General features: G+C 49.5%; 1 protein-coding gene and 1 non-coding gene across 5 annotated transcripts; both read right to left on the bottom strand.

The window, feature by feature from the left end:
- Window positions 1-113: 113 nt before the first annotated feature.
- On the bottom strand, window positions 114-186 carry trnav-uac (transfer RNA valine (anticodon UAC)). The gene has a single exon. It is a non-coding gene; the product is annotated as a tRNA-Val (tRNA).
- A 249-nt stretch (window positions 187-435) lies between these two features.
- trappc14 (trafficking protein particle complex subunit 14) lies at window positions 436-11,622 on the bottom strand. 4 transcript variants are annotated; one of them, XM_061802540.1, is made up of 13 exons: window positions 11,235-11,622; window positions 10,001-10,308; window positions 9,833-9,928; window positions 8,754-8,883; window positions 7,662-7,748; window positions 7,471-7,591; window positions 7,141-7,288; window positions 6,835-6,917; window positions 3,601-3,752; window positions 3,213-3,349; window positions 2,993-3,071; window positions 2,628-2,742; window positions 436-2,007 (listed from the first exon to the last, which is right to left on the bottom strand). In XM_061802540.1, the coding sequence occupies exons 1-13, from the start codon at window positions 11,428-11,430 to the stop codon at window positions 1,839-1,841; spliced, it is 1,821 nt and encodes a 606-aa protein (XP_061658524.1). In that variant the 5' UTR covers window positions 11,431-11,622; the 3' UTR covers window positions 436-1,838. The 4 variants fall into 4 exon arrangements, with proteins under 4 accessions (XP_061658524.1, XP_061658523.1, XP_061658525.1 ...); XM_061802539.1 differs by having other exon boundaries at window positions 9,833-10,308; XM_061802541.1 differs by lacking the exon at window positions 10,001-10,308 and having other exon boundaries at window positions 11,235-11,369.
- Window positions 11,623-11,691: the final 69 nt, after the last annotated feature.

Consider the following 11,691-nt stretch of genomic DNA (forward strand, 5'->3'; position numbering starts at 1 on the left):
CTATGCCAAAATATAATACAACATACAACACGTCGGGACCGCAATAATGGACGATTTTTTTTTTGGTACATTGTTTTATTTTCTGCGTCTTGAAAAGAGGTAAAAAGTCTATTTGGTTCCACTGGGGCTCGAACCCAGGACCTTCTGCGTGTAAAGCAGACGTGATAACCGCTACACTATGGAACCTATCCGGATGGAGGTTTTTGTTATTATATAGTACTAACTATAGAGTACTGTGACCAGCTCTCGAGAATAATTCATAATTTCATAGAGGCAATAGAGCGCATTATATTTAGGTATGGATGACAAATAAAAAAAAAAACACCTTGTGTAGTCGTGAATTCTGAACTCTGACCTCCCGAAGCTTTACGTTTTACGATCGTTCGGTTAGCACATTTGTTGCTACTGCCGATGACGTGATGAAGCCGGAAGCAAAACAACATACGCTTAAACTGCGTAGTACGATCGTACGGTTATTATCATTATTATTATTATTTTAAAAGGATAGCGCATACACTAATCTAAAAAAAATAATGGCGATCTGTGCGTTAATCACCGGTTTCGTGGCTGTGAGAAAACATTCCACAGGTAAATTAGAAAGATTTACTCTGATACTGTTAAAGTTTGTTTGTAGAGGTATTTTTTTAATTTTCTGAGCTTAATTCACTTGAACAAAGTTTTGTTCCCGGTTGTTGTTGTTTCACTGTTCACTCTCCGCTTCAGTTTTATAGGCCGACGGTTTTTCGGGAAAAAGTGATGTCAATATTTTCCCAAACTTCATCGGTGGATAAGCAAGAAAACACATTTTCTGTAAAATTTTGGGATGAATTTCATATAATACAGAACTCTGCTAGTTGAATTTGATTTTCAAATGCGAGGAAACAAGTTTCAATTTTCTGTCTGAAATGGGATATCGCAGAGACAACAAATGAACAACGCGTATTGTATTTATACTATTATTTGTATGTATTTTCCCATATTTCCAAAAATATATCCAACTGAAATTTCATGTTTTATGACAAAAAAATGCTGTTTTTTTTGCTACATTATGATGATAGTGCTTCACAGCATAACAATTGCCCGAGATATATATTACTGCTGCACCAGTACATGCACAAAGATAATTATTCATGACTGATTTTTTTGAAATACAATAAAAGTACAAACCTAGCAAAATAGAAATACAGATAATTCCCAATATTTTTGAGCATATGGATTGCAGCAAATTGGTGGTGCGCATTGTTCATTGTTAGAAGGGTTTTCCTGATTTTTTTTTTTTTTTAGGTCAACTTTGGGGATGCGCATTATATTTCAGGTCGCATCATAATCGAGAAATTACTGTAATCCGCTTTTCATGCATGGCGTTCAGGTGCGCTCCGTGAATGGCAGTTTTTAGTTAATGATTAGAATGGAAAATGGCACTTGTATTCATTGGCAATAATATTTGTACTGCTGTACGATTTGTTTCATAATCCAGGCTTTATTTTAACGTTATTAATACAGGAATTATTTTGTAAATGACCACGAATGAGATGGAGAAATGAAGTCATAAAATTGAACATGAATTCAAAACTTTATTCTGTCATATGATGTGTTTTATTGTTTATACTGATGTAGCTTAATAACACTGCAAAAATGACCTCCTTGACCCCTTCTTATTCATATTACTGCTCGTACTAATAAATCAAGTACTCCACAAGCAATATTTCTACAGAAGAGCACAAAAAACCGCAACTGGTAGCGTTTGGAAGTCCTTTTTGACGTCCTCCTGAGGGTCCTGCGCCGACACGTCGCTTTTGGAAGACCTCGTAGGCGACGTCAATGTTGCGCCGGCCGTCCTAGATGTTCTCCCCACGTTCCGGATCCACCACCAGAACTTTACACTCCCGCTTGGCGATCTTGTCAAGCGACAGGAGGCTTTTGTCCTGAGGGGGCAAGTACAGCGGCCGGCCCACCGGAGAGCCCACCGGGGGGGTGATGGCCCGCCGCTCCATGGCGCTACCCGTCCTGTGCCGCACACACGTACGAATGACAAACCGGTTGACGGTTGCGAATCGTGAAGCCCCGCTATATTGCAGTTCATCGTTGGCGCTACGTAGCGGGTTTTTTCTTTCAAATCTAATTGTGTTTTCGGTACAGGGAGTCGAGTCAGACTTTACAGTTTTGCACTTTTTGGTGTCGCACCTCGTTGTACCGCAACACGCCAGTCGGTACTGAGCTTGATTTAAGTCGACTTGCGTCAACAGGCAACAGAAACGTTTTGCATTATGTTAGCTTGAAGCTAGCGGGCCCAGGAATAACGGTCGGCACACCCGTGACCCGAGTGAGGAGAAGCGCCACGGAACACGTGTGACCCAATTGTTGTAAGGGTTATAACGATTAGAACAGCTATGCTACTGATGCTAATTCTATGGCGCTTCGCATTGTAGTATTAACGTAGGTTGTGGGAGCAAAACAAAAACAAGATTTATTAAAAGTTCTGCAAAGGACAGACATGCAGTATCTGAAACAGACTCCTCGCACAATAAACGGGGTTCACTGTAGAGGCCATTCCACCCCCCCACGGCCACCCCGAAGTCAGGACGAAACACAAACGAGCAAAAATCGGCGCCACCCCCCCGGCTCACCTCATGATGTGCGAGCGAGACGGCTGCTGGTGGGAAAAGGACTGGGAGCGACCCAAACTGGCCTGGTGGCGGTCCAGCAGGTCTCGCATCGCCGGGCTGGACGGGCTGTTCTTTCCTGGGTGGATGCAGAGCCGCAGCCGGACAGTTTTATCGATCCCGACGTGCGCGGGAGGCGACGGGCCGTAGACATCGTCTACCTGCCGTCGTCTTCCCAACGGCTAATCGATGTCTGCCTAACTTACGGCGAACGTCGACCGAACAAAAATGTCAACCGAGCGTCTACCCGAGGTCTACCTAACAGTTCTGCCGACCGTTGCCCTGTCTCCTGAAAACCTCCCCCCGACTTGGATGCGACGTCTGCTTACGTGAGAGCGACCTGGCGTCGGGCGGCGGGTTGGACACGGACGCCGTGAACTGGAGCTTGAGCTTCATGTGCTGACTGAGCTGAGGAGACAAAAGAACACAGAGGAGAACTGGATCATCCGTCCAGCAGTTTTCGATACCAGAGTGGTTTCTCTTTCGACCTTCCCGTCAAGCAGCCATGTTGTTAGCGTGAGCGGCGCGCAACGGTGAACTTGATGGTACCTCGTACAGTCCTGGACGGAGGATCTGGAAGGCCACGCTGAAGGTCAGGGTGCAGCCTTTGCGACAGTGGCCTAAATTACTGAGGGGGGTGTGGCACACCACGGCGGATAGCGTGGCGTCCTCGCTCTGACCGCGCCCTGGCAAACACGACGAAACGCAAAAATGTCAAACTTCCGAAAAATAGAAACAGTGAAGGCAGATAAGCTGTTTTGGACATTTTTTGGGGCGTCATTTCAGTGACTATGTGTCCAACCAGACCAATTTACTTCACAATGTCCACATGTCTTCCTCCACCGTTTCTGTAGACAAATTTGGGTTTGGTAGCGCTCTGTCGTGGTTTGTGTGAGTGTGGAACCAGTAGAGGGGGGCCGCGAAAGCCAAAACCCACCCTCAGGTGTCCAGACGAGCCGGACGGACAGGAAGTCCTGGAGGTTGTTGAGCAACACGTATTTGACCTTGAAGTGCTCTTTGACCTTGACGGTGCTGGGACAGCTGGCCGTCATCACGAATCTCGGCCGGTCCAGACGGACGCTTGGTAACCTGCCGGACAGACAGTGGGGGTGGGGGGGGGGGGGTGGAATTTACCAAGTACAAATTCGAGTACATTTCTCAGGTATCGGTCCTTGATTTGACAATTTCTTATACTGCACAAATGTGTGGTGATGATATCATGCTAGTTACTTTACCCTGATGAAAGCTGCAACTGTTGCCACTTCAAAAAGTGCAAAATTGTTCACCATTTTTAACCTGTGCTCATGGCCGACACCATTTTGGCTTACTGGACTAAGTGTCTGCCCAGTTTTAGTTAGATCTCGGATCCAACACGGCACGGGAGATGACGGGAGATTGGTGGACTGCAAGCTACCCAGGGAGCCGGCTAGCGAGAAAGGAGGCTGCCGAGGAATTATGGCACTAACGGGCGCAAAACCAACCTAGATTGCAGGTTTTGCCACGGTGCGGCGATGGAAACTGGTCGAAGTAAGCCATCCATCCATTATCTACCATTTTTAGGTTTTTACCGAAATCACAAACCACAAAAAATTAAGAAAACTATAAAGGATATCTAAGTTCATGTGAAACATTACATATTATTCACTATTATATGCTCACTGTAGGAAAAGTGCTGAAAACAAAACAATGATCACTGCATATTCAAACTGTGATTTTGACCATCACAAAAAAATTAATTAACTGAGATTTAAGAATTTATTCAACTCAGAGGACTTAACAAAGGTCTTGCCTGCACTAATGTGAAGGGTGATACTGGGATCTTGACTGCAGTATGTAATGTAGTCCATGTCTGGCTCAAGAGCAGTGGTTTTGATGCGCAAGACGTCACGCAGGTGAGAGTCACTCAGTCTCGTCCTCATGCGGCTCTTGTTAATGTTCATAACGGAGAATGTCTTCTCGCACATGTATGTGGGTGGAGCCAAACAAGCTCAGCATTTTCTTAGCAAATGTCCGAATTGCTTGGAACCTGCCTTCATCCAGCTGGCGGTAGAAGTTGACAAGAGCGAGCTGTTGGTGCCGACTGCGATGCTCGGCGTCACACTGCAGCTCAATGAGCTCCAGTTGCAGGTGGTCTTGAGCGTCATCAGGGTCCACGGAGAAAGGAGAGGAAAAAAGCGTGATCTCCTTTTCAATAGCTGCAAAGTCCCGAAAGCGCTGCTGAAACTCCTCAACCAGAGATGAGATGTCTGCTGCATACTTTGTCATTTGCGCACTGATATTGATCTGTGGGAAACTGGTCACAATTTCCTGCAGCGACGGGAAATGTGCGGTATTGGGCTGCGCCTGTTGACAGGTGACTTTGGAAAAGTAGCAGCTTGGTCCGAAAGGCTTTGATGTGTGAATGCTTACCACTGCATTTTGCCCTTGAAGGCTTGTGTTCAGCGCATTCAGATGTCGCGTTATGTCAACTAAAAATCCCAAATCAGCCAGCCAAACAGGATCATTTAATTGTGGCATGGGTTGTCCCTTTTTAGTCAACAATTGTCCAATTTCCTCCCTGAGAGAGAAGAAGCGCTGCAGCGCAGACCCCCGACTGAGCCACCTTACGTCGGTGTGATACAAAACATCTCCGTATTCAGCCTGGATGTCGAGAAGAAACTGTTGAAACTGGCGGTGGCACAGCGCTTTGGAGCGAATATAATTAATAGTCTTTATCACCGGTTTCATAACATTATCATATTTCATATATTTGGCACAGAGAACTTCTTGACGAATAATACAGTGGAGTTTAATAGCGCTGCCTCCTTCTTCGCTGACTTTGTTACAGACAAGGCTTGATAATCCACTCCGCTCGCCAGCCATGGCAGGTGCGCCGTTCGTAATAATCCCGGTGACTTTATTCCACTGTAGTTTCATGTCATCTACAGTGGAACTAACAGAAACAAATAAATCCGTTCCTCTTGTTTGGCCCTTCAGACTCTGGAGGTCCAGAAGCTCTTCACTCACGTTCATGTCATTGTCCACTCCTCTTAAAAAGATCAGTAACTGAGCGGTGTCGGACGCATCCGTGCTTTCATCGCACGCTAACGAGAAAAAGTCAAACTCAGTTCCTTTTGCCTCTAACTGTCTCTTAATATCTAATGAAACGTCTTCAATTCTCCGTACCACAGTATTACGAGCCAGGCAAATATTGGCAAACTCTTGCTTCTTCGCGGGACAAATTTTCTCAACCATTTTCATTACACAGTCTTTAATAAATTCACCCTCAGTGAAAGGTTTGCAGTGCTTTGCAATCAGCGTTGCCACTTCGTAGCTTGCCTTTGTGGCATTTTCATTTGACTCACGGACTCTTTGCTGTGCCGTTAAAACAGCTTCCAGTTGCTTCACTTTTTCACCGCGTTTGTTCACAGTTAGCTTGTCGTAGCTAGCATGTTTCGTCTGGTAGTGCCCCTTGATGTTGAATTCCTTGAAAACAGCCACAGTCTCTTGGCAAATTAGGCAGACAGTTGTTCAGTGAAAAAATACTAAAATTTCCACTTGTCCTGGAAGCGGCGGCCCTCGCGGTCAACTTTCCTTTTTTTGTTTACAGACGCCATGTTAGAAATGGGCTGGGCTGAAACGATCACGCAAGGTCAAGGGTCACGGCGGCCAGAGTGCGGCCACAGGGCTACTGCCATCTTCTGGTGAAATGAAAAATATGAAAAATAGCTTTTTGTACACATGTATTTTATACTGTGGTCAACAGTGCTGGGGGGCCGCATATTATTGATTTCATGATAGAGGCCGCGGGCCGGTAAGAATTTGTCCACGGGCCGCAATTGGCCCGGGGGCCGGAATTTGGACATGTCTGGCGTAAAGGAACGAGGCAATGTTAGCGTCGATTTACTGAACTCAACTTAGTGAAGGGGCTGAATCCTGAAGAGTTTTCTTCCACGACTATTTCCTTTTTCTCGGTATCCCCAACTCCAAACTGCCGTACGGGGCTCACCGACCGCTGTATTCGGCGCGTCAGCCGGTAGCTAGTCACAAACAACTTGGCGCGGCATTTGCTTACGGGTCCGTTCAGATTTGACCGCTCACTCCGGCTCCAGCGGAAGCGAGCGAAGGAGTTAAGCAGGGGTGAAAATGCACCCCTCCCCCAGCTTCGAGAGCCGTGTGGCGTTGCGGGTACCTGTAATGGGTGTAGATGCAGTTGGTGAAAGGCATCTTGGGAGTCGACCACTGCAGCACGGCAACCAGAGGAACCTCCATCCCCTGAGCAAAAGGACACAAAGGTTGGCCTCGCTCCCCTGTCAGTTCCTCGAGGAGGCGGCAGCTCACGTCCGCTGTGCAAGTCAGAACCAAGTCTCAAGTCTTAACCTTCAAGCAAGTCGAGTAGAGCCAACCGTGGACTTGGGTTCACCTCACTGGAGTGTCCCGACATAACGTTCACTCGCTCGCTGTCTAACACTCATGACTCCGTTCATTCCAAACGCACCTCGTTGGACTCATCCTGTGGCATGTCGTTGAGGTGCAGCTGGAACAGGAAGTCGTGCTCCTCCAAGGCCCCAAGCATGCTGGGAAGGCGGCACGCCACGCTGTCCACCTTGCAGAAAGACGCCATGCCCACCTCGGCCGAACGGTGGCTGCAGGGGGCGCAGCGACGTCTCAGTCACGCGGATATCTAAGTGACACGTCTCCAACTTATAGGAGTCCTAAGCCCTATTAAAAAGGACTACCACGTCTACCCCAATTCGTAGACCTCCAGGGTTCCAGGGGTCCCAATTTGAGACTTTAAAGTAGTTAGGGGAGCTGAGAGCATACACACCAAACGTTATCCACCAGCAGCACGGAGCCGTCGGGCATCACGGGCAGGTAGGAGGCGTTCAGGTCTGGCAGAATACGAAGGTCCCTCACGCTCACCTCCTCCTGGGATGACTTGTTAAGCACTGAGCAGGAGCAGAAGAGGAAAGTCACTCCGGCGGCAGCCTGACCGGGCCGAGCGTCGCCGCGCTCTACCTTTGATGACAGCCAGGTGGCGCCCTGAAACGCTCATCAGCTTGCAGCGGACTGCGGGAGGCGGCAGGACGGTCAACGTGGTGCTCACTAGGTGGAGACAGGTGCGGACAGCCGTGAGGAACGCATCCACAAACGCTAGCGCCAGCCGATGGAACGGAAACTGGGTTAGCGACGGCGCGGTTTCATCAACCCGTCACGTTTCAAATTCATCCTTTCAGGAGCGGCAGTGCCAATACGACCTATTGACACCTCATAACCAGCTCATAACCTTTATGGAAAGAATTCATGGAGGCGGGGGCGGTGTACCGGGGGCTCCGGTGCTGGAGGCCACGGTATTGCTAGTGCTGCTAGCTCTCTCTGCTTTTGGCAAGTGATGTGGCGCCGTTGGCGGCATCGGCCATGACCTTCAACTCTCAGCGCAACGCTTTGCAGCAGAGTGTGAAGCGGTCCAGATGAGGCTCGGCACCAAATCCGAGACGGGGGTCCTCGGTCGGAAAAGGACGGCGTACCCTCTCTGGCTCGGGAATGAGATTGTGCCCCGAGTGGAGACATTCACGTATCTTGGGGTCTTGTTTCACGAGGGAAGTGGAAAACCACAACCGTCTGCAGTGACGCGGACAAAAAGATTCTCAAAATGGCGGACTATCCACCACCACCACACGGCAGCAGGCCGCCATCCGCGACATTGACCGATCTTAACTGTGCCCCCTGGTTCGGTTGGCTTCTTTCACGCAGACAAAGTCACTGGTCCACGTTTCTCTCTAAGACGGGGATTGGAAAGACCCCAGCCTTTCTTGCCACTCTGCTCACCATACATACCACCACCTCCCGCACATCTACTTCGCACCACCTTTGGTCTTCTCAGTTTTCTCTACATGATTGCTGCGCCGGTTTTTAATCCGTACATGCTATTCCGTATCTATTGCGGACAGTAAATATGTTACCATATCACATTGTACATTTTGTTGCGTGTATTTTGCTTGCTTTTTCTTTCTTTTACTCCGCTGTCGGCTTTCGGGTCGGCACCACAAACGAGAACCCGTCCTCGATTGCCCGAAGCGAAGTGCTGCCGATGCGTGCCGGGATCCAAACCTTGAGCCTTGAAGGTGTTCAGGTCGTGTCTGAAGGTGAGCGACGGCTCTCGCTGCTGCAGGACGCTCAGGTAGCCCAGCTCCTGCACCTCCGCTTGCTCCGCCTCCTTCTTCCACACCGTGACCATCACCTGAGAACCACAAAGTGGACCTCAGAGCTAAAGGTGCGTGAAGACAAGTGTGGACTCTTATGGGGAAAGAAAAATACCCATGATTCTGAAAGAGAATTCCGCAAAATGAAGTCACTTGTGCTGTTGATTATTTTTGCAAAGAAGTCAGACAATTGGACGCGGAGACCCGCAGTATCTGAAATGCGTGGCTTCCTGTAAGTGATCTGATCCGCACGCATACGACGGGAGCAACACGCACAGCCGGCTGATCAAAGACAGAACAAGCTGACTTTCCTCTCGTAGAAAGGAATCCGGAACATCTTTTTCGGTTCTCGGCGAACAGACGGACTGAAATCGCTTCTCTTGTCACGCATACGGAAAACATCGACGCTAGCTATGCGGTACTGAATGTGACATTGCAGCGTGCACGATGCTGTGGCTGGGCGGAGTCTCCTGCGCCGACTCTTGTCCATCAGAACCGATCCTGTTGCCACTTAATGGGTTGACAAATTCAAGATACATGCTAGAATTTGCTGTACTTGTTTCTCGTTTCTCTGCTGTACTTTTCTTCTGGCTTGTTCGTTCCTGGTGTTGCGATGAGTCTGCGTTTATCTTGTAGTGCTCGCTGAACTCATCATTCGGTTCTTTTTCTTCTGTGTTTCTGCTTGCTGAAAGACCTTCTTTCTTGTTGATGAGGTCAATCTCGTGTTGTGAGGCTGTCTTTCTACTTTTGTTGTTTTATTCTCACTTGAGTATTTGTCCGCTCGACGCTTCCGTCTTCGTAGTATCCCGTTTGCGCTGTCGCGTTCCCTCGCTTTCAGTATCACGTTTTGTTCTTGTCGCATTCACCTCGTACCGAAGGTCGGATGAAGACCGATGAGTTGGGGACCGGACACTGGATGTTAGACTTTGGTGCGTGAAGCTCAGGAAAGACAGACGGTTGATGAAATGCGGACATGTGAGAACCCACCTTGACTTTGACGGTGCCGACGGGGAGTTTGTCTAAGGAGACGGTGAGTGGGAAGATGACCTCGTCTGCCAGAACCATGGGGTCGTCCAGGGGAGACTGCACGGGGTGAAAGACAAAGACATACAAGCGCTTCAGACACTGTGGACTTCTCACACATTCTCCACCGACCTGGACCGGAGCCTTGCGGAGCTCCCGGCCGACCGGGCCGCGCGAGTTGTGGATGAGCAGCGGCTTGCAGTCCCTGAAGGCCCGACATCGCGAATCCACCCTGCTGCCCAGCGCCGCGATGGCCGCCTCGGCCGCCGCCATGTAGTCGTCGCCGCCGCCGTCGTCGTAGTCGTGCTGGTGCTGGCCGGCCCTGTGGCGACCGCTCTCACCCGGACTAACGCTGGCCACCGCGCAAAGCGAGCCGGCCAGCTGGCGCCAGGCCCGACCGCCGCACGACTCGCTCCCGAAACCCGCCGGGGCGTCGTCCCCTGTTGGAAGGGGCGACCGCGTTACCGTTCCAACTTTAATTTGTCCCGTGACCCAGCTCGTAAAGTCCATCCTACCCCCTGCCCGTTTTTCATAATTACTTTTGTTCTTCAACGGCAAAAATGCTCATGAGGGGATCCTCCCCGCTTATTGTCTCCTTTTTTTTTTGGAAACGGGCTTCTGTTATCCGTGGCCTGATACTCGGCACCCCACCCGTGACCCACGTGAGGATAAGCGCTCCGGGAAATGGATGGATGGTGTATTACAACGACAAGAAAGCATTCTGAAACCGTTTGTTCATTCTTGACTTTTTTTTTCCTGCAAAAAATATAATTATATATCCTTATTTGCTGTACTTTTATGTTCTTTTAAAAATTTTCCATATTACATAAAAAGAGGCCTTGAGCTTAATTGAAATTCTACCCATCCATTATTTTGTGTGCCGCATATCCTCACGAGGGTCGCGGGAGTGCCGCAGCAAATCCCAGCTGTCATCGGGCAGCAGGCGGGGGTACGCCCTGAACTGGTTGCCAGCCAATCGCAGGGCACATAGAGACAAATCACACCTTGGGGCAATTTAGAGTCTGCAATGAGTCCATGTTTTGGGACGTGGGAGGAAAGCGGTGTGGCCACCCGGAGAAAAGCCACACAGGCACGGGGGACAACGTGCAAACGCCACACAGGCGCAGCTGGGATTTGAACCCCGGGACCAACGCTCTACACCGTTGCCACCATTATTTGAAATTGTATGTTAAAATTTCACAAGATTTCCGTTCATAATTGTCGAGCATAGCGAGAGATATTTGTAATATTGTGACCTTTATTTTTGGACTGATGGCGAACTGTTTGACGCATCATGAAAACCAGCCTGTCCAGTCTACATCAATGACCCCCCCCCCCCAGCGCGCCCCCCTCCCGCCCAGCTTACCGGGGCCCGGCTCGGTCGGCGTCGCCCTGCCAGCGTCCCTGCAGCGAAGCACCAAGAGGAAGCGGACCGTCTCTCCGAGGTAGAGGTGGCTCCGGCGCGGGAGGGTTCGGTACCGGGCGGGCTCGGACAGGTCCGTGATGGGCACCGCCGGGAAATACATGAAATACTCGCACTGAGACTCCATCATCTGCACCATGGCGACGGGTGCAGGAGGAAGGAGAAAGGAGACAATAGCGCGCGTCCCCGGGGATGGTTTCGGGCGCCACCTCGCGGAGCTGACGTGGACACTGCAAGAGTTCGACGCAGCGGAAGTTGGCTCGTCATGTCTGGCGTCGGCAAACAAGGCCACAAAAAGGTCGCTCTCAAAATGTTCTGTATCGATAGCTTCACTCTTCGGCGTTGACTTAAAAAGTACATTTCACAAAAATCGGTTGAGAAATGAGAATATAGCCTTCAT

This window comes from Syngnathoides biaculeatus, chromosome 18 (assembly GCF_019802595.1).
Source record: "Syngnathoides biaculeatus isolate LvHL_M chromosome 18, ASM1980259v1, whole genome shotgun sequence".
Taxonomy (NCBI): Eukaryota; Metazoa; Chordata; class Actinopteri; order Syngnathiformes; family Syngnathidae; genus Syngnathoides; species Syngnathoides biaculeatus.

What these genes read in the sequence shown, in the direction of transcription:
- trappc14 (XM_061802539.1), bottom strand. Translation starts at nt 11,430, where the DNA reads ATGGTGCAGATGATGGAGTCTCAGTGCGAGTATTTCATGTATTTCCCG. An exon ending in GAACACCTTCAAGGCTCAAG is followed by an intron (nt 7,749 to 8,753) that starts GTTTGGATCCCG and finishes GTCTCCACCTAG; the next exon opens with TGAGCACCACGTTGACCGTC. An exon ending in TCCGTCCAGGACTGTACGAG is followed by an intron (nt 3,072 to 3,212) that starts GTACCATCAAGT and finishes TTGTCTCCTCAG; the next exon opens with CTCAGTCAGCACATGAAGCT.